Source organism: Ictalurus punctatus, chromosome 25 (genome assembly GCF_001660625.3).
Source record: "Ictalurus punctatus breed USDA103 chromosome 25, Coco_2.0, whole genome shotgun sequence".
NCBI classification, from domain to species: domain Eukaryota; kingdom Metazoa; phylum Chordata; class Actinopteri; order Siluriformes; family Ictaluridae; genus Ictalurus; species Ictalurus punctatus.
In genome coordinates this window covers 9,143,289-9,168,288 of record NC_030440.2, presented here as the reverse complement: position 1 = coordinate 9,168,288, position 25,000 = coordinate 9,143,289, and the positions used below count along the sequence as shown (strand labels likewise).

At 38.3% G+C, this 25,000-nt stretch overlaps 2 protein-coding genes across 5 annotated transcripts in view; one reads left to right on the top strand and one right to left on the bottom strand.

Annotated features, from left to right (window-relative positions):
- Positions 1–25,000, top strand: part of mcm3l (MCM3 minichromosome maintenance deficient 3 (S. cerevisiae), like) — a 103,967-nt gene that overhangs the window by 28,065 nt on the left and 50,902 nt on the right. The window lies entirely within an intron of this gene.
- The window catches only part of si:ch211-191a24.3 (tensin-3), a 49,807-nt gene continuing 37,055 nt past the window's right edge, over positions 12,249–25,000 (bottom strand). For all 3 annotated transcript variants that reach the window (XM_047150835.2, XM_047150836.2, XM_017456200.3), the window contains 11 exons: positions 21,916–22,072; positions 20,304–20,638; positions 18,800–18,886; positions 18,567–18,698; positions 16,924–17,019; positions 16,582–16,659; positions 16,373–16,450; positions 14,761–14,929; positions 14,503–14,571; positions 14,098–14,127; positions 12,249–13,981 (listed from right to left, as the gene is read on the bottom strand). In XM_047150835.2, coding sequence (XP_047006791.1) covers positions 13,837–13,981; positions 14,098–14,127; positions 14,503–14,571; positions 14,761–14,929; positions 16,373–16,450; positions 16,582–16,659; positions 16,924–17,019; positions 18,567–18,698; positions 18,800–18,886; positions 20,304–20,638; positions 21,916–22,072 — 1,376 coding nt within the window. In that variant the 3' untranslated portion in view covers positions 12,249–13,836. The remainder of the gene's footprint in view (positions 13,982–14,097; positions 14,128–14,502; positions 14,572–14,760; positions 14,930–16,372; positions 16,451–16,581; positions 16,660–16,923; positions 17,020–18,566; positions 18,699–18,799; positions 18,887–20,303; positions 20,639–21,915; positions 22,073–25,000) is intronic.

The following is a 25,000-nucleotide window of genomic DNA, read 5'->3' as shown; positions in this document are numbered from 1 at the left end:
TGGTGATGGGAAACATACCTGCTGTATCGATCACAGTTAAACAAAGGTATGTCTTAAACCACTCAAAACAAGAGGCTTGACTGTAGGTTGTCGATTTTTGACTGATAGTAACCCTACCAAAATCTATGATCACAGCCTACTGGTGCATAATATTTAGCTGCACCACCAGGGTCACAACATTTGGGCCACAAGGAACTGTCCCAGCTATAATCCCCAGAATCCCCACTGACATGTAACTCTTAGTGCCCAACTACACAACACCAGCTGTCAGCCAGTTAACTGGGTGTGTTGTTGACCATCAGTGGATGAAAATCGTTTGTAGTTTTTGCGGTCTACATTGTTGGCACTTACCATTGCTACTTAGTGGCAAATCAGCATTGGAGCCTGGGTGGAAGAAAAGGTTTTCTATTTGGCTGTTCACCCTAGCAAATCAGTGCAGAATAAACAAAACTACTACTGTCACTTCCTGTTATGGAGAGCGATTTCCTTTTAAGCAGGTGCAGAATGTGAGTGTGTACCAAGTGTTGGCTTTGCCATCTTTCTGGACTGTTAAAGTGCACATCCTCACAGAAAGGCAACAGCACATGAGAATTGCTATATATGGACCAGTAAACACCAGCACATTCAGCTTAATTAGGTCCATATTTTCGAAGATTTGCCCATTTTTATGCAGGGCAATTAGATGTAATCATCAGTCTGCTTTTGTTGGCACTAGTTCTGCACCAATCTTTGCCCAGAAAAGCAGCCTACCTTTTGGATTATCTTTTAGGCAGCATATGACTATTTTTTTTCTCTTGGCAGCCTAATATAAAACTAGATTTAATAGTAATCCTAGACAATAACCACATAAAATGAACAGGAAAGCCGAATATTTTAAAACAAAAGTAGCTGCTTTCAAGTAGTTTCTTCTGGGAGGACCCTTGTAGTTCTCTTTATCAGAGAGTAATCCTTCAGGATTTGCATGTTGCATTCTGGGAAAAGGTAGATTTTGTTGTTGTTGTAAACCACTCCTTGTTCAGAGGAACAGAAAACTGGTACATGCAAGAGTAGACCAAAGTTAATAAGGAAATAGACTGCCAGAGAAATTCCTCTTTAAAAAGCCCGACATGTACAGTTAAATTCCTGGCACACTTGAGCTGTCTTCGCAGAATTACTCCTGCCTAGCTTATATGACATGGCTTCTCAGTTGCAAGCCCAGGGAGCTGCTGCCCTGCCCAGTTTTCATGTTTTTCCTGCTCTAACACACCTGATCCAGCTTATCAGCTAATTATCGAGCTCATTGTGAGGTGGATCAGGTGTGTTGGGAACAGGGACAACTTGAAACAATTACACAGCCAGAGGGGATTTTACTTTTATAATGCTTCAATACCTATGCTTAAGTAAATGTATGCACAAGTAAGTACTTGTGGAGTCATTTTGTGTGTGTTTGTGTGATGAGGTAATGGTTAGTTGAAGCCCTTATCAGATGGAGAAGGGGGGTGAGATGCATTTCCTGTTGAATTCTGAACCGTGGTGCCACAAAAGCCTCTTTGTCCGAACTGTTTCTCCATCACAGTGCTGCACGGTGGATTCAACCAGGCTCCTGACCCTCTCATCCTTCCCTTCTTTTTCTCTCCTCCCGCCAGGGAGAGACCAATTAGTGACAATACAAGTAGGTTAGGCTGCCCATTCAGAGAGAGCATTATTGCGCACAATGCCAAGAGGATTGTAAGCTAACAATAGGACTCATAGGCCAGTGCTAGAGTGTCACTGACATTGTTGGACTAAACCAAGAGAGCCATTTAGTTCCTGTAGAGCGAGAGGAGACACCTGAGCTCCCTCTGTGTCTAAGTATGTGTGCGTGTGTGTGAGAGAGATGGACAGACAGAGAGGGAAAGAGACTTGAGAATGAAAGGTTTGTGTTTCATGGCAGAGACTTTTTGTCACTTGTACCGCCACTGTTTTCTGATGCTCTTTGTCTCATATCATTCCATTACAGTTTCCATCCAGGGTTGCTACACACACACACACACACACACAATTGTTCGATGCTCCAAATACTGATGGGAAAGGGATGATGTAACGTTCCCAGTCTGCAGGTCAGGGGTGAGAGGTTATTTGAGTCCATAGTTAAAGGGCCAACTCCAGTGGCATTGTCTGGGGTCATGGTCTATGACCCAAGGGTCAGTGGTTCACTTTCTGTAGAGTTTTAATATCACACTTTTCTATCTCCCTCACTCTCACTCTCTCTCTCTTTATATGTCTCTGTCATGCACAGTAACCTGTGTCACATATATGGCTCACATATATGATGCAAATTTTTATTTCACTGATTAACCAATGCCAAGCTGAGTCATTATTTATTGCATGATTACCAAAAAACATCATCATAATCAGATATATTTTCAGCCAGCAATTCAGGAAGGACTGATATTCAGTGATGAGTTGAACTAATAATAAATAATAATAGTAAAAAAGATTCACACAGCAAAATGCAGCAAGCACTGTATGTGTTCCTGGCTCTAACCCGACATTCCCGGGATAGACTCCGGATCCACCGTGACCCTGACCAGGATAAAGATGAATAAATGAATGAAAAGTGCAGCAATTGTGGTGGTATTAGAGTGTTGCTTTGTAGTGCCTGCTAAAAAGAGCCTAAGGTATAAAAGCGCACATCTGTGTGTTTGTTTGTGCATGTGGGTGCATGTGAGGAACAGAATGGATGGTGACTGGATGGTAAATACTCCACAATGCCCATGAAAGTGCTGCCATCAACAGTGACTCCTAAGCTATTTATAAAACCAGCAAATGACTTTAGGCCTCTTTCTCTCAAAAGAGCTCTCTTTTTACACACACACACTTCTCTCTTACTCTTTTCTCCTTTTCCCTGCCACTCCCAGCAGTCAAAATTACCTTTATATAATGAACATAGTTTCCATTATATACACCTTGATACCAGTCAAAATATATGTACTTAATTACATTTAAAATATACTGAACTTTGTCTGACCTGGATAAATTTAATACTGAAGATAAATGAATGAATGTGTGAGGTCATCATTTGTCATGGAATGTGCAGAGGAGAAGAAGGGTGCATTTGTCATTTGAAAGTAATTAGGATGTTTGAAGGATGTTTTGAGCACAGTAAAACTTGTTTAATACATATTAACATCTGTTTGCTTTCAATAATCTATTAATACTTTTTTTTTTTTTTTTTTAAACTACTGATAGCTATATTGGTGCTCTCTGTACTTTCCTACTCCCTGCTTGGAAGGGGGGCGGGGGCTTTCCAAAATTGGGTGGGGTTTGTGTCTTTTCCCCTTTGTTCACCTTCCCATTCATACACCTGGCTAGTCATAAGGATTTAATACAAAGTGGGATTCAAACCCCCAACCACGTGAAGGGAACATGGGATTCCCACCCCCGCCCACCCCGATTCGTTTCCATAATACGTTTTTATAACTCTAGTAAAAAGCTAATTTAAACACTTGTCATCAAATGTTTCAGTGATAACAATAGTATCCACCAGTTCAGCTGTATAGTCAAATGAATTGATTCACTTAGAATGATGTACTAGGGCTTTACAAGAGAAAAAAAAAAACACTGGTTTGTGATGTATTAAGATAGCAAGGGGATCTAATAAAAATGGCAATAACGGTAAAGGGAGTGCAGCCCTACCTGGTGCCTTTATCTAGCAGAAAGAAAGTATGACACAATGGCAGGCATCCTAGCCTTAGATTAGACATTCAGATTGAACTGTCATTCTCTACCCTGCTTTCAATCTAGCCCTTTCTCTCACATATTCACACATTTCTCCATTCACCTCTGTCACTGTCTCTCTCCTTCCTTCTCTCCATGTCCATCTGTTTAATTTGTTCATTCACCTCCCACCCTCATTCCTTGACCTTGAATCATTGGAATCTGGGTCAGTACAAGCAACTGTTCTGGATCGCAGGCCAAATGTGACCACAGCATTTCCTCTGAATTGCATTCAACAGTAACCATACACAACTATATTGACTTAATAACAAATAGTGCACATAATTATATCAATCATCAACGATGCCTTATTTTAGCAATGATGCACATAAAAGAGTGCTAGCTAAAAAATAAATGGAACAGAAGCTATTTAAATCATGTGATGGTACCATCATCATGATATCATGCCTGTTTACTATTATCAACATGCATTTGATAGTTCACATGCTTAATGCATCTGTTAAATATGAGCTGAATCAAGAAAACCTATCGGAAAACTTAATTTTTTTCATAGCAACCAACAGTCACTATGCCACATTTACATAGTACTGAGGTTAGTTCATTCTACAGACAAGGCCCATAGTAACTGAATGTATGAAATACTGATTCTCTGCCAGGACAAAGAAATGCAGCCCACGTTGTGGGAGATTAGATGCATGCATCATATTTGCTGGACCTTTTTCAATCTAAACATTTAGGCCAACAGCAAATGCCAAGAGCAGGGATGTTCCACACTCCTATGAGACTTTATCACATCCTGCACAAGTGCTCTGCCCACATAATATATCAAGCTGAGCTCACATAACAGGACAAGTCTTAGCCATGGCTAATGAACTTGACTGTTTTCATCAGAGTACAGTGAGATCCAACCAAACATCTGACATGTAACAGTCATGTCATTACTGGACATTGCTAAAGTTAATATGTAAACAGTGGATGCAAGCACAGACTTCATTTTAACAACATGCAAACAAATAACTAAAATAGTGAGAAAACAAGAAACACAAACAGGAGCTACAGGGATAAACACACAGACCATGAGCAAGACTATAGTATATTTAGGAACACGACAGAAACAACAGAAGCTTAACAAAAAAGTGAACCAAAGGAACTTATATATAGGGGATAATCAGGGTGAAAACAAGACCCAGGTGAGGCTGATTGAGACATGTGACTGGTTCATGTGACATGCTCATGCTGATGAGTGATGTAGTCCAGCACCAATTTCTGCCCAGACACACAGACAGTGTATTGACTCCATCGCTTCAGATCCATATTTTGTTCATTACTCCCAAAGGAATGAAAGGCTGGTTTTTGAAAGTGCCCTCTTGGGTATACTTGGGGTGTAAGGCAGATGTTAAAGTTTAAATTGTCTGTCAACTAATTTTTTATGATTAGTTTCTTACTGTTATCTACACGGGGTCCTAAAAGTCTTTATACATAGGGAACTATGTACGCCAGCTGGTTATGCCTTCCTCAGTGGATGGTCGTGGACATCCACATCTCGGTATTTCAAGCCTTTTTTTTTTGTTTTAATCTTGATGATTATGGCTTACAGCTCACAGAAATGAGATACTGAGAATGTCGACCTGAGGAAAGCTGAGGAGTACTATGTAGGGAAAAAATTTGGAAGACATTTTGCTAAAAAGTGTTAATTTCCCTGATGTATGGAGAATTTTGAGACGCCCTATATATCTTGTGGTGATCTTAGTATTGTCAATTAAGCAGGACAGCGTTTAATATGTTCATACCAGTCTCATACACACTACACAAATAGTATCTGTTCACTGATCAATCTATAGTGGTATTATAGAGGGGGCTGACAAAAATTGGACAAATCAAATAAGGACATAACGAACTATGAATACAGTGACTACAATGTGTTCAATCATAAAAATGCAAAATATTAATTCATACAAATACAGATATGAATACAAGGGACACTTTTTAATTTTACGTACTTTTTTTTTTTAGGAAAGCTTGTTATAAAGGTTCACAGGGCATCTTGATCGAGACTAGAGGTGTGCGTTGGGAGTGGGATGCCATGGGATGCAAAAAAAGTCATGAAAGTGGAGGGTTTTTACTGATGTGTGATGCGGACACAAATATGAAGCTTGCAGACAAAAGACCGTTATTAACATGACATTAATAAGATTTGCAATAATCAGGCTTGTTGTTTATTTTTTGGCATGCTCAAGTAGACCGACTTATATTCTGCAAATTGCTATTCGTTGTTATAATTTGTGGATGAAAATGAAATTTTTCAAGGGTTGGGTTTTATTTAGATATGAAACGTTGGAGCACTAAACAAAAACAGATACAGAGAGTGGCATTGCATTAAACCACTAATAGTAGAATATGAACTACAGTCAGTTACTGCTAACACACACAAGGTTTACCTGATAAAACAACAAATGCATCTAGTGATGTTATGAAGTATGTAATGTCATCAAAAGTGCCTCAAGAACACACAACTTTTATTTTAAATTTTTTTGCAACTTTTTTTTTTTTTTTTTTTTACATTTTTCATGCAGCTAGCAAGCCTACTGATCCAAAACTTGCTAGATAATTTCCTTTCACAAATCCTTTACAGCCTGGGAATTTCATGGTCATCTATTCACTTATGCTAATCAGTTATCCCTCTAGTGAGCCTCAAAGGGAACTACAAGCCCATAATCTGGAGGTTGAGGTGAAATGAGGCATACATACAGTCTTTATGTAAGAAAACAGAGAGCTGGTGACACAGCCTTTACAATCTGAAGCAGGAGGGTGTATTTGTATAGAACCTTATTCCCTTATTAGGGAACTGTGAGGACAAACATTAGAGGGGTCTTTTGTGGAAGAGGCACTGAAAATGGATGACGTTGTCTTCTTCCTCTCCAATGCAAATGTGGCCTGCATCTTCATCCGCGTACGGCCTGTCCAATTAGTATGCCACAAGGATATGTTCTTTCACAGTTAGCACAATTGGCTAATGAGCAAACCAATCATGTAATTAGTGAAGGGATACAGCTGAGGCAATGAATGGATTAGCAAAGCTTCTAGTAAGAGTAGCCAGAAGAACAGAAAGTGAATAAGCTGTCAGTGTCATTTGCCAGATGACTATCACATACCTTTTCCAATAAACAAAACACGTTGGAGAAGGACTTCTTGGACTATTACAGCAAATTTTGAGAGTGCTTTAGAAGCTCTTAGCATTTTAGACAGTCACCAGTTGCTATTAGAAAGAACTGAAAATCCTGTGCAGCTTGGAACCTGTAATAAATGAAGTGTTGTTCTTAAAACTGTGAAATCATAACTGGTTCAGGAATTGCTGCAATGGCTGAGGGTCTCCAACAGAACCTTAAACAGGGCTTTTAAAACAACCATTTTCTAAGATGAAAGAAAAATGTTAATTTATCACATTCAGTTTGGATCAATTCTGTGCTAGTTCTGGGAGAGCCATGGTGCGGTTTCTACAATTCCTACTCTGGCCTTTTAGGAGTGAAGGTGAATTGGGGCAATGATGGAATGAAAGAAGAGCAGACATAGCCAGTCTACTCAACACAAGTCCCTCTCTCTCTCCAGTTCTCCCTCTATTACACCCACATACACACACACTAGAAGTGATTCCCTCATTAAGGGTATTGTCAAAATGCTGATGTAATGAAAGTTAATCTGCTGGTCTCTCCTTGGCTAAGAGGCCTTTGTAAGTGTGATTACTCTGCCCACCCCTTACACAGCTTCATTAAGTTGTTGAATGTGTGTGTATTTAAGTGTATGAATGCATAGACAATGCACTCTGGGAGTAGATAACAAAAGGCAAGACCTTCTCAGCATGTGCTTTAGACCACGTAGGCTAGTCTGAAAGGGAACATGAGAGTGCTGCTATGTCTATGTCTGCATAAGCATCAAGTCCCTGAGTAAGGAAAATGCTGAGTTCATTGTCACATGATAAGTGTGTGACGAATGTGCCGCTTGTTAAAAGTAAATCATGTAATATCATTGCACCCTCTAGCTGAAATCATTTATAGTATAATAAAATAATATGAACCCGCTATCTCAATGCCACTTTAACCTTTAAAACATGCCTGCTTCCCACTTTTTCCAAGAAAGAGACAAGGTGAAAGTTGTCCACACATCATAAGCTGCGTTTGAGTTTTCTGAATTAACAATAATATCTTACTGCAATACATAGAATCTCACCCTCTTACTATTGATGTCACTTTGCAATGGATAGAATATTTACGCCACGGTGTGTCTAATATGTTTTGTATACTTTGCTGGCCAAAAGATTCAGGATCTTGAATCTGATTGGCTCTCCACATTTCTCTGCGTTCTATTAGCCATCAATGAAAAATCACACTGACAAAATTAGCGTTTTGGAGAAGAAAAAAGCTCACAATAATCTTTTAATATCATTGGGCCTCATTTAGGACATTTTAGTGAAAGCTTGTTCACATCACAGCTCATTTGCACTTAGTGACGTGAACAAAACTCCATAAAAGCAAAGCTCACAGAAAACTGACTATGAAAAATGATGGACTCAACATGACAGCATGTTGTTTTTATTGTTCTGGAGGCAGCAAAAGCTTAGCGCAATCAGCTTAGCTCAGTCACTGACAACTTCCACATAAGTGTCTGACACTTGAGAAGGGGACACCCCTCTCTCTTAATGTGGATATAAAGTCCACCTCTACAGCGGGCCGTTCTTAAATTGATGTCGATGGTGAAGATGCCAACGGGCATGCAACACCAATCCCATTCACAAAATTTTCTCGTGATAAAATGATGTGAGAAAACGGCTTTTCTTTATTTCAAGATCACGAGAAAACAACTTTTTATTATGTGGAGGTCATAAAAAAATTAAGTCACGATCACGAGAAAACAAGAAAGAAAATAATAATAATGCATGGCCTCTTAAGGCTTCCATAGGTAACTGTATCTGAAAAAGCTTAAATCTGATGCAAATTACATAAAAAAGGTGAATTACTGTAGGTATTAAATAGGAAGTGAGGTAATGTTTGGCTTACAAGACTTCATGTGATATAGGAGCATGCATTGTATATACAGTATGAATACCTTGGGTAGGAATGTACTTAATTTACCGAGAAAAGAACAGAAAACTTTACTTATTTTACTCAAAACTTCCTTGCAATGGAAATCCAGGGGTAGTTGCTTAATTCCTTCAATTAAGTTTTATTAGATGCATCTTGAAAACTACATCTATTACCCTGTATTCATTTCAGAAAGTGTGCCCTAGCAAGGACATATTGTTCAATCAAACTTGAAAACACCAGGAAATGTCATTTATTTATCTTCAGTAATCATATATCCTTATCAGGGTGATATAATAGTGGATCCAGAGCCTATCATGGGGACACAGGTGATGAGGCAGCAATTCACCCTGGATATACAGTCACACACGTCAATTTATCGCAGCCAACCGACCTACTGACATGTTTTTTGTGAGGTGGGGGAGCAAACACTGTCACAGGGAGAACATGCACTGAAACTCCACACAGACAGTAACCCAAGGAACCGAGGACCCTGGAGCCGTGAGATAGCAGTGCGATGTGCTACGCCACCCTACCATGCACAGTGGATCAGTCAAATAAAATGGAATTACAGTCACAGGTTTTGTGGTATCCATATGCAATCAGGCCAAAATACCTGATTTGGCCTATTTACTTTGAGATGTGCATTGTAAAAACGGATAAGTTCATTTAAGTCCAAAAATTTGAGGAAACTAATTACCTCAAAATTTTTTAATTGATAAATCAATTTCTTTAATCCAATTACACTTAAATATAACAAAAATGTATTTTAAATTACAAAGTTTAAGTTACATTTTTGTTATATTTAAGTGTATTTGACTTAAATTATCAACCTAAAAATTTTGAGGTAATTAGTTTCCTCAAATTTTTGGAGTTAAATGAACTATCTGGTTTTACAGTGTATTTGACATCTCCTTCAGTTGTGTTTGGGTTTTTGAGTAAACAGGTTTGTTTTTGTCTGTAATAAGTAATGAAATGGGTCGAAATGATTTGCCAAAGTAATAGCACATGCACTACAGATATGGTAGATTTCTCTTTTAAAGCGAAGCCACAATTCACTCTCAAAGTTAAATGAATGAATGAATAAATGAATGAATGAAAGAGTAATAAATAACAAATGTATAAATGTGTCCAAGTGTTTCAGTATATTACATATACAAGAAATATCAATATATAAATGTATCAAATTGCTTAATGAGTTTGCTAAGTAGACATAACTTTAATTTTGCTGTACCCAGCATTGATGAATGTAAGAAATGACCAGACATGACTTGGGGGGAAGGGGGAGGGAGGGGGGTGGGGTGACAACTCAGCATCTTTTTCAACACTCCTTTCATGATGTCCATCATTTTTCTTCATTGTTAAATATTTGTTTTTAAATGTCTTTTTGAGAGTGACTGTGTACTGAGATTAGGAAAGTGTTTTGTTGTTTTTTTTTTTCATCTGGTGTGTTAAATTTCTTTTCTTTCTCTCTCTGTTCACCTTTTGACAGCAGGCTTTGTGTGAAGACTGTGGGAAAGTTTCCTTTCCTGATGAGGTCATGCATCCAAACCCCTCTTTCACTTTCTCTGTTTCACACACACCCACAGGATTGGGATATGCCATGTCCTGACAAAGAAGTGTGTGTGGGTGGATAGGGGGTGATTAACAGTTAATCGAGTATACAAGATCTTAACTGTTGAATGCATGTTGGTAAGTGTGGAAAAAAAACAAACAAGTGAAGCTGGATTGGAAATATTAGGAGTGATGTAACAGTATCCACTGCACCTTTTTTTAACACGACCTCTAATTTCCTTGACAAGGCTTTCTTTACAATTCTATATAAAAAGTACACATTTAGACATGACAAAGCATGCTCAACTAATACTCCCCAACCCCCATAGCTCACGTAGGCACCAGAAGTTAACATTGAACCCCCTCTGGCCATACATTTACATATACATTTACCAACCCCCCAACCCCTGATTTCTAACCAGAACAAATTTCTACGTTCTAAAGCTAAACATACAAGTCACCAACCCCCATATATCACATACGCCATGCATACTCTAAACACAACACACATGTTCCATACAAACACACTATGTCCCAGCATAGTGTTTAGAATTCTCCTATAATTTACAATATTCAGTGATTGATGTTATCTATCCATGTGGAGAGAGATAACTCATCAATGTCCGGTTATTAAAAGTTAGTTATGATAAGAATGAATCGCAGCACTTGAAGACTTTGAAAACATGTTTCTTCAAACCGATATGGCATCAGTCAGTGATATAAAAGTATTACTGACAGTTCATCGTGATACATTCGCGATGCTATCACAAAATTATCACAGTATTTGCATACTACTATCATATCAGCCAGTCGGTTACTGCTGACCGAAATCCACAGCATTTTAGTGACAAAACTAAACACCTCTCTGTCTGAGACACTAACCCAATCCCTAAGACCATGTATACACACATACTCAAAGCAGACTAAACAGACTAAATGCAATTTGTCAGCTGTAGTCTGAGCTCATACTTCCTCTTGACCATGAGTTTGTTGAAGAAGAATCCCAGCCGGGAAACCATCCAAACACAAACACACACACACACACACACACACACACACACACACACACACACAATCATATATATTCTTTACACCTCAAATACCTCTGTCCTTGAGAGGCACACTTCATACACACAAGATCTAAAGCATCAAAAGGCCCAGATTATGAATCTTTCACCCTTAGTCAAGCATGCTGTGACTTGAAAAGAGGTGACATAAAGGCAATGAATAAACAAAGCCAGAGAAAGGGAGTTTCTCTCTCTCTCTCTCTGTGTGTGTGTGTGTGTGTGTGTGTGTGTGTGTGTGTGTGTGTGTATGTGTGTGTGAGAGAGAGAGAGAGAGAAAGAGAGAGAGAACACACACACGCGCACACACACAGTATTATTACGATTGTTTGAGCCATCGTTAGTTTCCAATATAGAAATCTGTTTTTTTCCCTTGCAAACACCCATGTACGATTACGTGTAAATGATTGTCTCCATTTAAAAGGAATTGCTTTTGTCTATAATTATTTATGTTTTAGATCTCATTTGCATTTTATATTTTAAACATTGTGTGTGTGTGTGTGTGTGTGTGTGTGTGTGTGTGTGTGTGTGTGTGTGTGTCCACAATGATATGAATATCTAACAGTTTTGAACTAGTAGGGACATTTGACTGGTTCCCATAAGGATAACTGCTTCTTTCTTTTTTTTTTTTTTATCACCAAAGTTATAAATAAAAGAGCTAAAAGATTCCTCTGCGGTTACTGAGGTAAAGGTGTAGCATTAGAGTTAAGTGTTGCATAGCATTAATTAGCTGCATTACTAATTTTGTCAATGGTGAGTGTCAAAGTGTGTGTGTGTGTGTGTGTGTGTGTGTTAACTGTTGCCACCTGCTGGTTTGGACTGAAACATGTCAGTCTTCATATATTGCCAAATGACACTAGATTGTTAACTTGCTTTTATTATATAAGAATACAGGATGCAGACATATCTATACATCATTTACAACAAATACACCTGAATGGAGGTAATCATCATCATTACTTTATTATGCAGTGGGGGAGATGTAACCAGGCTGCAAGAAACAATAATGTTGCTAAAAATTTTGACAATTTTCTTCACTAACTACGTACTTAGGTTGCTGCATTGAGAGGGGGAAAAATCTATTAAAGCTGCATTATAAGTTCTGAATTATAAAGAATGTACTGGTTATCTGGTTATCTAGCGACGGAAGTTTCATTTTTCGCAGAGATTTCACTGACATGGAATAAAATCCTTCAGATTGGTGGATTAGTTGATATGCTTTATGAGATGAATATACCGATTTTCCAAACAGATCATAATGCAACTTAAGAAAATGCTTAATGCTGAAAATAAATATGTGTACTTACATTAAATATGATTCATCATGAGTCATACTAGGTTCATAAATTGATTATAAAAATAGTTAACAGTCCATACTCAATAGACAAAGCTGGCCAACTCACAAATCGATTGGTTTAGTGAACAAATTCCAACCAGCAAATTACAAGCAAGCAGTGATGAATATAAAACAAGCATACACAAAATATGAGCTATGATGCATATGATACGTATTTTACCAATACAGTATGCCAAATGCCACTAATTATTCATATCAGAATTTAAACAGGAAAATGAATACATGTAATATGTTATTTATGGCAGTAACAGAGAGGCTTCAGGCTACAGTCCAGTTTCAAGAAGAAATTTGTTTTCTTCTGGGCTCTTCATGCTCCTTTAGCACTACATTTTTTCAATTGATATTAAACAGTGAGTCATTTAGCAGCCCAAATCCTGCAAAATGTGTCTAACCAATGATAATATAAGATAAACACATTATCTTTTAGACATGTTTCATCACCAAAGTAAATTACCTTTGGCAGAGCAAAAATAATGATTCAATATCAGTTATTGGACTTGACAGTTCTATTTAATTCTAGAAGCAGTGCAGTTTACTGGAGTTTGTAAACAGTGGAAAATGAAATAGTGCTGGGAAATGTTTTAAGGATTTTATGAAGGGCTTTCAAATCTAGGCTTACTGGAAACAGAGTTCTGAAAGCATTCACACAGGACTTGCAGACTCTGCACAATACAGACTGTAACTCTGATCACATGGCGCTTCATTTTGCAACCGACACAGCCGGTAATCTTAAAGTTATTTTAAACTGAGATGGGAGATGGGACACCCTCTATTGGATAATCTGTGTAAAAGGCACAAAGCAGCTCAAGGCCATGAAGCTCAAATGTGTGCCAGGTGCTCATTTAAAGAACGTGTGAAACTGAGCAAAGGTCATGCTCTAGTCTTCAATAGTCTTTTGGTAGTCTTTAATAGTTTGTAGCAGTTTCAATGTCCTCTATGCAAGTACAAAAATGTTGATTTTTGTATTCGTTTTGGTGACACAAGTCGACATTTCCACAATTTTGAAAAAAAAGAAGAAGCGGTTGCCACGTGCCTGTCATTCCACAGTGGAATATGAAAATGGCTGAATAAAAGGCCACGTTTGAGTTTATTTGGCCTTCTGAGAGCCAATCATCACCTTGGAGACGAAGTTGACAATAGCGCTGGCCGGCTGTTCGGGGTCATGCTCTGCGAAAAGGTGACATACGTTCCCCATGCTGCTCCCACTCTTCCTCGCTACAAAGCCGAAGATCCTGTGTGCACACAGATACACACAAGACAAAGGGGAAAATGTGTTTATTTAACTTTAGTTATATATAGAGAGAGTGAGATATGGAGATGAGTTTAAAAAAAGAGGGGAAAGACTTACTTCGATTCCAAGCAGCCATCTTTCATCCATCTGTAAATAAAATATACGTAAGTGAGCCTTGCTGGAATACATCAGTATGCATTAAGAAAATGGTCTGCATTTATATAGCACTTTTATCCAAAGCGCTTTACACTGGTTCTCATTCACCCATTCACACACACACTCACACACCAATGGTAGCAGAGCTGCCATGCAAGGCGTTAACTTGCCATCGGGAATAACTTGGGGTTCAGTGTCTTGCCCAAGGACACTTCGGTATGTGGAGTCATGTGGGCCGGGAATGTGGAGTCAATGTGGGCCAACCCTATGATTAATGGAAAACCCGCTCTACCACCTGAGCCACAGCCACCCCATTACAAATAAGCTACATGCTGTATGCTGTAGATGTAAGTGTGTGATGATTACTTTCTGTCCTGAGGATCCAGGGCACAGAATATGACTGTGTTGACAGGATAATGTCTCCTGAAGAACAATCTATAAACACAAAACATCGAAAGAACTCAAACTGTGATTTCTAAACACATATGAAAAACTGTTTGTCAATGAAAAACAACAGATGAGTGACATAAATGTGATATATATATCACATATATACAATGATTTTTTTTAAACTGATTTTTTCTTCACATTTTTTTTTCTTATTTGTGTGTGTGGGAGACTTACTTCCTCTGGTTATCTGTAAGCGTGATGCCCTGAGCAGACACTTTGAAGTGAACGATAGTGGAAATGGCTGGAGGATCCTGACTAAGACTCACTGTGGTGGCCTTCTGTACTGCCTGTACACCTGTCAGAGACTCCAGCTCCACACTGCCCAGGAACCATACATTACACGCTGAAACACACACAAACACACACAAGGTTGGGATCTGCTTCTGCACACTTCCATGTATACGCACTTTCATGTGTCAGATTCCAGACTTTTTGACACTTTCAAACACTGCGACACACTGAGGTTTTCAGAGCAAGATATACTGTAAGTCACTGGATTGAAAAAGAGCTACAGAAACCCATCTTTAAAAGTTTTATAGAGTTTTGTTACAAGTAGTTAACATCATAATCCCGCATGCTTGCCAAATAGGGCTGGGCGATATATCAATATAATATCAATACAGTGATAAATGATTACACGATATAATTTTCCGGAGATATCGTTGGTATGGTGACATATTTTTTTCACGTTTTAAATCATTACAAATTAAATGGTACTGAATGGATGCCATTGATTTGATGTAATGTGTTTTTTTTTACTTAATCTTCATTGTCTTTGTAGACACTAAAGAAAAGTATCATCAAACTCAGTTTAAAGTTTTTTTTTGTTTATTTTACTGTTGTTTTGTAGACAGTTTTATAGCTAAATTATATATTGTGATATGCATCGTGTATGGCAGATATGTCTTCATGTATCATGTATCAAGTATCATGATATGATATATTTGTCAGATCACCCAACCCTATTGCTATGAAATGGGCCTGTGGTTTGTTTGCCTCATCATTCAAATGTCCTCTTTCTGTAAATGTAGATGTTTCTTGGACATATATATTTATGAAACACAACACTGTATGATTACCATGTACATACACATCATTTCAAGGATTTGAGGATTATGGGAATACTACAGTCCAGTAGCCTAGATTCAGTCCTTGACTGATCAAATATAAATTAGTCACTGTGTGCTGTTCGCATTTCCTTTTACATTACATTTCTTTCTTTTTTTAAAATACTTTTATTATTTCTGCTAGAAGCAATGCCTAATTTAATTACATAGGGAATAAATAGAGAACCAGTGCATGAGAGAGAATTTTCCCAGGGAATGAGAAAGCACCTGCTTCAACAAGATTTCGAAAGTTCACAATGCAGTTCAACATAGAACCAACTAGAGTGGTTGGATATCAGGAATCAGTTGAGGACACAAATGTCCACGTATCCACACTTCGAAAATCTACCGGAAATAGTAGACCATCCGAGTCTCATTCAACATACTACCATTTGGGCCACACTAACTCTAATCTCAGATACTATTTAGGATGGATAGTATCCAACTGAGACACAGGGTATTTATAGCTTGTGTGTGGTGGTGACTGTGATTGAGTCCAGGTGTGTAATCAGTAATCTGGTGAGTGTGAATGGTAGAGAGTCTTGGTGTTGTAGTTCCCAGCAGAGTAGAGAGTTTTGACTATTCAATTAGTAAAGAAAAGTGATCAAAGACGTGCAAACCGCTAATCTAGACACACATATTCTTAGTGTGCTTTTTTAGCTTCACAAGAGCATACAAACCTGCTCCTTGTTTCAGTAACTCGGTGGCTGAGTTTGTAGAAGTCTGTCCTTCAGACTCGTTCAACTCTTCTAGAGGGTCTGTTATTGAGAAAGTGGCAGAGACAGAGAAAGGGACTCATATGATTATAATGTTAATGCTTAGAATCTGTTACACACACACACACACACACACACACACACACACACACACACACACACACACAGGGTACCTCTGTCTGGGATGATTAGTTTGCAGGGCAAAGCCAGTGGTGTGATGGAATGTTGGCACACGAGAGCTGTCAAACTTCCTGGAAAAAATTTAAGAACATATTCTAATAAATAAACATATAACTCGGCTGGAAGTCGAGATGAGCGAGACAGAAAGGCATGCTGTGATGATGATGATGATGATGATGATGATTCACATATAGAAATAAACTAGTGCAAAATCTGTCCACTAGAGGGAGGTGATGGTGTAAAATTTTTTCAGAATTAAAAAAAAACTCCTAGCACCTGCACCAGCACAAACTTGCCAGACAGACAGACAGATACACACACACATACATACATACCGAAGTAGGGTTCGTTTGGGCAGCCCTTCAGCCTCACTCCTTTCTGTGTGCACTCGATCAGGAAGTGTCGCACGAGCTCACTGGTCAGATCCCCCACTGCACACAGACACAGGGTTTGGCATTAATTACAAACAGTTTACCTGAACCCACAGGTTCATGCATGGAGGCTAATTCAAATTACATACATCATTGTTTTCAATGTTGTTTTCACAGCACTAAATTGATCATTTTTCATTTTAAACCTTCCATATAAAAACAGATCCCACTCACATGATACTATGCGTAAGTGTCACGCAAGAGCTCAGTCACAGAAGTCACAAAATAGACTCAACAGCTTAAAGCGATCATGGTCCGATATATAAATTTGAGAACAACGACACTGTAACTACAGAAAATTATAATTGGCTAGATAGTTCAACCGAAGCAACTAATCAAAATAAAATCACAATTGTTAAGGTTTATTTTGACAGGTTTGTCTACTCTGGCTACTAAGTAAATTGCTTAACATAATATAACAAATGTGAGAGATAAATATGCAAATAAATGATAAGTGATATTGAATTACCACTTTTGTGTACCTGTGACATATCCGAACTTGTGTGCTAGCAGTGATGCCTGAAGGACATGGAGGCATATCTGAATTGCATATTCATTGATCCTGGCAATTTTAAGCTAGCAGGTTTGCCTCACACCTCCGGGGTTGTGGGTTCGAATCCTGCCTCCTCCCTGTGTGCGTGAAGTTTGCATGCTCTCCCTGTGTTTAGGGGGTTTCCTCCATGTACTCAGGTTTCCTCCCCCAGTCCAAAAATATGTGTTGTATTCTGATTTCCAAATTTCTGTAGTGTGTGAACGTGTGTGTGATTGTGCCCTGTGATGGGTTGGCACCATGTCCAGGATGTCCCCTGCATATTGCACTGAGTTCACTGGGATAGGCTCAGGCTCCCCTGTGACCCTGTGTAGTAGCAGTATGGATAATGGAATGGATGGAAAATTGGTACTTTAACCTTCTGGACCTGTTGGCGGATGAGTACTAACACTAACTGTACATATATTTTCTGTTTAGTTTTACTGAAGTTCAAAAATCAGCATGTTTTTTCCAGATTTTTTTGAAAAGGACTTCTCTCTTTTTATCTTCTCTCCTAACTCTTTTATCTTCTCCTCTCTGCTCCACCCTTCCTCATCTTGTCCACTTTAACAGAAAGCTAGTTAACATTATTATAATCTTGCTTTTTTTTGCTGAAGTACATCATGGTAGAGCAGTTGGGTGATTAGTTGTTGGAGCAGAGAGGTGGGGAGATGTTGTAGCTGTTGTAAAAAATCACCCGGTGCTCAGAAACAGCATAGAAACAGTTGCGGAAGTAGGATGTAAGTGTTAAATGCAATATGTGTGTGTGTGTGTGTGCTTCCTTCCTCTGATTGAAGGAGGCAGATGGTTTATGAAGTTGCACACACAAATGGCAAGAAACACAAGCAGACCTCAGTCACAGCTCATTCTTTGATTTGACCCAATTCAGCAGCAAAGATTTTTAAATCAGAAGGTGTGTGTGTGTATATATATATATATATATACACATACAGTGAGAGAGAGAGGGAGAGAGAGAGAGAACCAGAGTAGGCATGAATAATAAGATGCACCTCCTCACCTTTCTTGCTCTGCTGTAGGACAGAAGGTGGGGGCGTGGCCACCTTCATGGCTAGTCCATATGCTCCTCTAAATGAGTGACTGTCTCTGACGATAAAGTCTCCGGGCTCTTTATCTTTCAGCACTGCAATGGCTACAGCCCACCAATAGAGACAATTCAGAAGATTGTTCATGTTACGAAAAACCGTCAAAAATGTGGCAGACATATTTATAAAAATCATGATGGATGCTCACCCTGCTCTCTAGTGATATCCGGCTTATACCAGAACTTTGACGTGTCTTGAACAAATTTCACCTTGTCTGCTTTACTGGAAAATGAATCTGTTCAATGGGGAAACAACATGATTAGCATTTTAAAAAATTAAAAAATAAATATATATATATATATATATATATATATATATATATATATATATATATATATATATATATATATATATTTTTGGTCTTCATTTCTGTTGAACAGGATTTCTGGTAACACTTTACGATAACAGCACATGAATAATAATGCACTAATACCTGAATTAATCCTTACTCAAATATGAACTAATGATGAGTTAAGGCATGTACTAATCATGAACTAATGAAGAGTTAACCTCAACTTGATGTGAGTCTGATGAATTCATGCGTGAATAACGAACACCTTAAGTACATGTTGGCCAGTTAATGTATTAATTAACACGTAAGGGTAAACTAATCAAACATGCACTATAAGAAAGAATTAAAATGTGCATATTTTCAAATTGTTTATATAATCTGCCATATGTAGCTGCATAGACAAACATCATTGGATGGCGCTGAGATTAAATAATTGGTGTTTATTATTAGTGCGTCTTTCTATATTCGATAAGAAATATCAGTGTAAATTATGAAAGTGATCCAGCGCCATCCAATGATGTTTGCGTGTCCATATCATTTGAATAACAGAACGTGTTCATTATGTCAGTATTCCTTCTTAACCTCCTCTCTAAATAATTGCACCACATAAGCAATTAAATAATAGTGTCTCCATCGTTTGTGGGGCATTATATGTTTAAATAGCTGTAAATGTAGAAGACATGTCATGTGACAAAATCATGTTTTAACAATATCATAAATGAATCTTTTGATATGTACTGTATGCCTGAAAATACAGTCTAATCTAATATCAAAATAAGTTGTACAATATCTTTTCTCTCTAAAAGAAGTATTTATTACCTCTTCAAAAACATTGCTGAAAGAATGGAAAACACAAAGTAACGCTGAAGAACTGAAATTAGACATAGAGAGTGAGTTTTTTAATCCAACTCCCACAACAGTGATTTCTGTCATTATTGCTTAGCTATTAATATTAATATTTTGCTTAAAGATCTTATCTTTTCTCATTTAGTACTGCCCTTCAGAAGCTACGTAAGATATTTACATGTTTCCCAGAAGACAAAATAATAACAATTTACACCAGTCGTCCTGTTCAAAAGTTTACACCCCCCTGGCTCTTAATGTATCATGTTGTCTTCTAGAGCATCAGTGAATGTTTGCACCTTTTGTAATAGTCGTGCACGAGTCCCTCAATTATCCTCAGTATGAAAAGATGGATCTCAACATCATATAGTCACTATTGGAAAGGGGTCAAATATGCAAAAGATGCTGGAAAAGCAAATAATGTGCAGGACCTGGAGGATTTTTCTGAATAACAGTGGGCAGATTTCTACTCTTTTTCAAGTTGGTTAGAGAAAGCGCATAATGTTTCATATTTTACCTGGACTAGGACAAGATGCTGTAGGTGACCCATTGTTATTGGAACTTCCACTTAGTCTGAGTGGTGAGTTCAGGGATAGCTCTCCTCCATCCATCCCTCTCCTCTTCTGAGGTAACATTGGAGGCTGTGTTCCATTAAAGTCCAGAGACTCCAGACCCTCCATTGCTTCCAGCAGACTAAGTTCCAAGTTCCCTAAGTCAAAACTGGGTGGCAGGGCACGAGGGGAGCTGTGGGCATTAGGGGTGGAAAGTGACAGTGGAGGTGAAGGCTGGGGTGTGTAGTAACTCAGGGGGGTGTTAGAACCACTCTCTAACCACGAATGAGCCGGGACAGGGCTGGATGGGCAGAATAATATAGAGAATATCAGAATTCATGATAGATCAGTATAATTCAGAGTCTAATCGAGTGCAGTATAATACACAGATACTGTAATACAGATGTTTGTGCTCAGTGTATATCATGTTCATTATTAAATCTGTTTATGTGGAGCCTCTGCCATACAAGTCGTTTGAATAGCATGTTTCTGAAAAAAGTTAATGTATTAGAACAAACAGAGTAATATAAGCCTTTGATTTGAATTTCAACCAGAATTAATATCCAATCCATGCTGTTATGGAAAATGTTCTGACCAATCATTCAACCCATCTAGCCATTTTCCATATCACTTATTCTACACAGGGTCGCAAGGGAGCCTGGAGACTATGCCAGGAAACTCAGGGCACAATGCAGGGGACCCCATGGAGGGGGTGCCAACCCATCACACACATTCACACGCTACAGACAATTTGGAAATGCCAATGAGCCTACAGAGCATGTCTTTGGACTGGGGGAGGAAATCGGAGTACCCAGAGGAAACCCCCGAAGCATGGGAAGAACATGCAAACGCTGCACAAACAGAGAGGAGGTGGGATTCAAATTCCCAACCTTGAAGGTGTGAGGCAAATGTGCTAACTACTAATCCACCGTGCCCCCTCTGACCAATCAGATTTGAGAATTTAACAGCGCTGTGGTATGAATACTGTTATTATGCTGGGTCATCATGGTAGCTTAGTCGTTAGCCTCACACCTCCAGGGTTGGCAGTTCGAGTCCCACCTCTGCCCTTGCTGTCCCCGTGCTTCAGGGGTTTCCTCTGACTACTACAGTTTCCTCCCCCAGTCCAAAGACATGCATTGTAGGATGATTGAAATCTCTAAATTGTGTGTGAATAGTAGTGTGTGAATGCGTGTGTGATATCCCTGTGTAGGATAAGTGGTACAGAAAATGTATGGATGCTAGGCCATTTAGAATATTTAATTATGCAGATAATTATCTATTAAATAATGCTTTGAGTTTTCAATCGTATCTGCAAAGAGACATTGTGGCTGCATACCAGCCAAGCAGGAGGCACACTTGATTGTTAATTGGAGACCAAGATGAACTGATTAAACAACTGGAATTAGGTTTGGCTCCTGCCTGGCTGGAATGAAAGCCTGTAGCCACACATTCCCTATGTGGATAAGACTGATGATCCCTGGCTTTATTTCTCACTGATCTTTTTCACCAACCCCGTGGGTTTGTTTTCCGAGATTTGATAAGGAACAGTGCAAGGTCAGTAGGTTTGAGTGAGAGTACCTGTTAATGTTGGGGAGTGGACTTGAGGTGCTCACTGAGCGCATGGAGCCAAACCCTCTCTGGCAGGGGGTGGGCCTAGATGTTACTTCAGAGTGAAAGTCGTCTCCATCTGATGACACGGAAGAGTGTGTCATATTATCCATATATCCCCTCGATTCTGGCAGGGAACAAAACAAATATTCTTAATGCAGTGAACTGAATCCAATAACTTTCTATTAAGTAATTTATATGCAATTCTCTCTTCTGTCTATATAACAACACTTTTAAAAGAAATGAAACTCATGCAGTTAGGACGTGTCTTTTCTTTGTTGTCTCAATAACACATCAACACATTGAATCCTATTACATACTGTATGAGTTATAAAGTGAATTGTGTATACAAATGTACAGTATGTGTCCTAAGTGATAATGGCTGGTGGGCTGCGCGCACACACACACACACACACACACACAAAACCACTCATACACACCCAAACACATTCCTGACATAGTGCACATAACACTATGCAGATGAGGCTCCCCACAATATTTCTCTCCTCCACCATGTGCCTCTAAAAACAACGGTATTAAACAGTTGCAAAGCAAAGTCTCACTTAAACCTCCACATGTCCTTCTTCATTTATTGCATTCTTTAAAAATGAGAAGTTTTTCTGTTTAGAATTAAAATCAACTTTTTATTCAGTATGTACAAATGAATTACAAGGAATTTGTCATGGTGACAGTGTCAACAACAGAGAAGACAATTCACACAATAGACAATATGCAATATACAATACTTAATATACATAATATACAATAGTTTACAGAATAGACAATCATTTACAGTAAACATCAACACTTGGTACATATAAATATGGTGCTGTGGGCTGTTAAAATCAAATGTTAAAGGTCCAATTAAAGGTCAGACAGGTTTTAGTGGAGGAAAGACGGAAAAACATATCCCAGTCATTACCATCAACATTGTATAATAACAAAGTTTACCATGGTCACAGTATATGTACATAGACAAACAGACATTTGGGAGCAAAGAAAATTGGTGACTGACATTAAGGTCCCAGATGGATATACTAAAGAAAAGTGACTCAACCTAAAAACCCAAACCTCAAAGTGTATACCCAAAAGCTTTGAAATTCCAAGTACTATTTACACAGAGCCCTATAGGGTCATCCAGTGGAACTGAACTCAAGAGGGATACATGCAACAGAGTAATGATGAAAAGGGATAGGAATTAGTTTGATAATCTGAAAAAAGAAAAAATACTAATATTGATTATTTTAATAAAAACTCGGACTCAAGTATCAGGATGATAAATGAACCTGTGGGACTGAACCGGTCCTTGGGAAGATGAATTTTCCATACCACACTCAACAATAAAGGTTCCGATTAGAACCAAAAATGGTTTTTCAGCTTGATGACTTAGGAGAACTCTTAAATTACACAAAGAACCTATTACTCTCAAGTGAGAACCATCTATTTATTGGCACTTTAAAGAACCCAGAAACGGTTCTTTACAGCATTGTTACAAAGAAACCATTATTTTTGTTCTCTAAAAAGCCCTTAGCTAGTGCTTTAAGGAATAAAAGTATGGTTCTTAAGACTGATCCCAGGAGAACTTTTTCCAGTCCCACAAAGGACCTTACAAGGTTCACTTTAACCTGTTAAGGGATGATACTTTGAAGAACCAATACACTGCTCTGAAGAACCTATAATGAAACATAAATAACTTCTTCAATCTCCAAAGAACCATATAGCTCACATCAAAAACCCTATACTATGAAAATGGTTCTTGGCAGGAAGAAGGTTCTTTGCAGAGCCTAAATTGCTGTAAAGAACCATTGAAGAACTTTTATTTTTAAGACCTTTATTTTCAACTCAGGAAGTGGAAAGTCATAACTTGGATTTAACATTATCATTTTCAAGGTCACCGTGTTCGTCTTTTTTTTTTTTTTTTTTTTTTTTAGCAACAAATAAGCCAGCTAACTGTGATGAGTGATGTATATTTTCCTCCTCAATACAGCAATCTGTATATTCAGTGTTATAGATGTAACAATCAAATATATCACATGTTGATGGATCTAATGCAAATACTTTAAAGTTAAGAAGCACTACTTTGATGCTTAACTGTTGATTCTGTGAGCAGCCATGTGGATTTGATGTCACTTACTGAACTCGGGGTTGAGGAGACCTCCCCAAGTTTCCAAGTAGGAATTCAGAGCAAAGGAATCGTTTTCTGTCGTGTTTTTTTTCTAGTCTGAGGTTGGACATTCAGAGTTACAAGTTAAAATGGAATGCAGCATTACTCACAACAGGTCCATTCCAACACACTAAGCTCAGGAGGGGTATATTACAGCACCGCTGAAAATGGAGACACCAAATATGGCTGTGGAAGATTCCTAGCTTCAGGAATTGTCAACTTGTAACATTGTGTAATTGGTTTCTGCTATTGTGTTACTGGTTACATTGTTAACATTTCATTTTATGGTGTTATTGCATGCGATCCTTTATCATCAGGAAATCAAATAAGCTCCACTAAACACAAGGTGATAAGACAACAGCCAGGGGAAAAAATTTCAGATTACTGCAAAAAGCTGATTGAAGTTCACTCAGACTTGCTTCCTGATGTTTATAGGGATAATAATTTTTAAAAAAAAGTCAATAAGTATATGCAAAATTAAGGCTTGAATGATACAGAGCATTAAAACAATCTTCCAATAGTTCAGATCTATGTCTAACATGGAGAAATCAAGTGTTTGCTTATTGTGGGTCTTTTCTTTTTGGGGTTCTTCTACTGTTTGGTATGACAACGAGGCACACAAAGGACTCTCTGTGCTTTAGAGAATACAATACTCACAACCGACTACATATATCCAGCCCATAGACAGCCAGAGGTATTTTTAGCAAGTGACTACATCACATGTTATTAAAAACATGTTCTATAAACTCAATAAATTCTTAGCTTGCAGGATTTTGAGAGGCTTCAAAGGATTAAAAAGGGTGTGAGTGTCAATTATTTATTCCAACAACAGAGTCCCTCTGGATTATATCTCTGGCATACCAGAAAGACAAAGAACGACTTTGTTGTAGG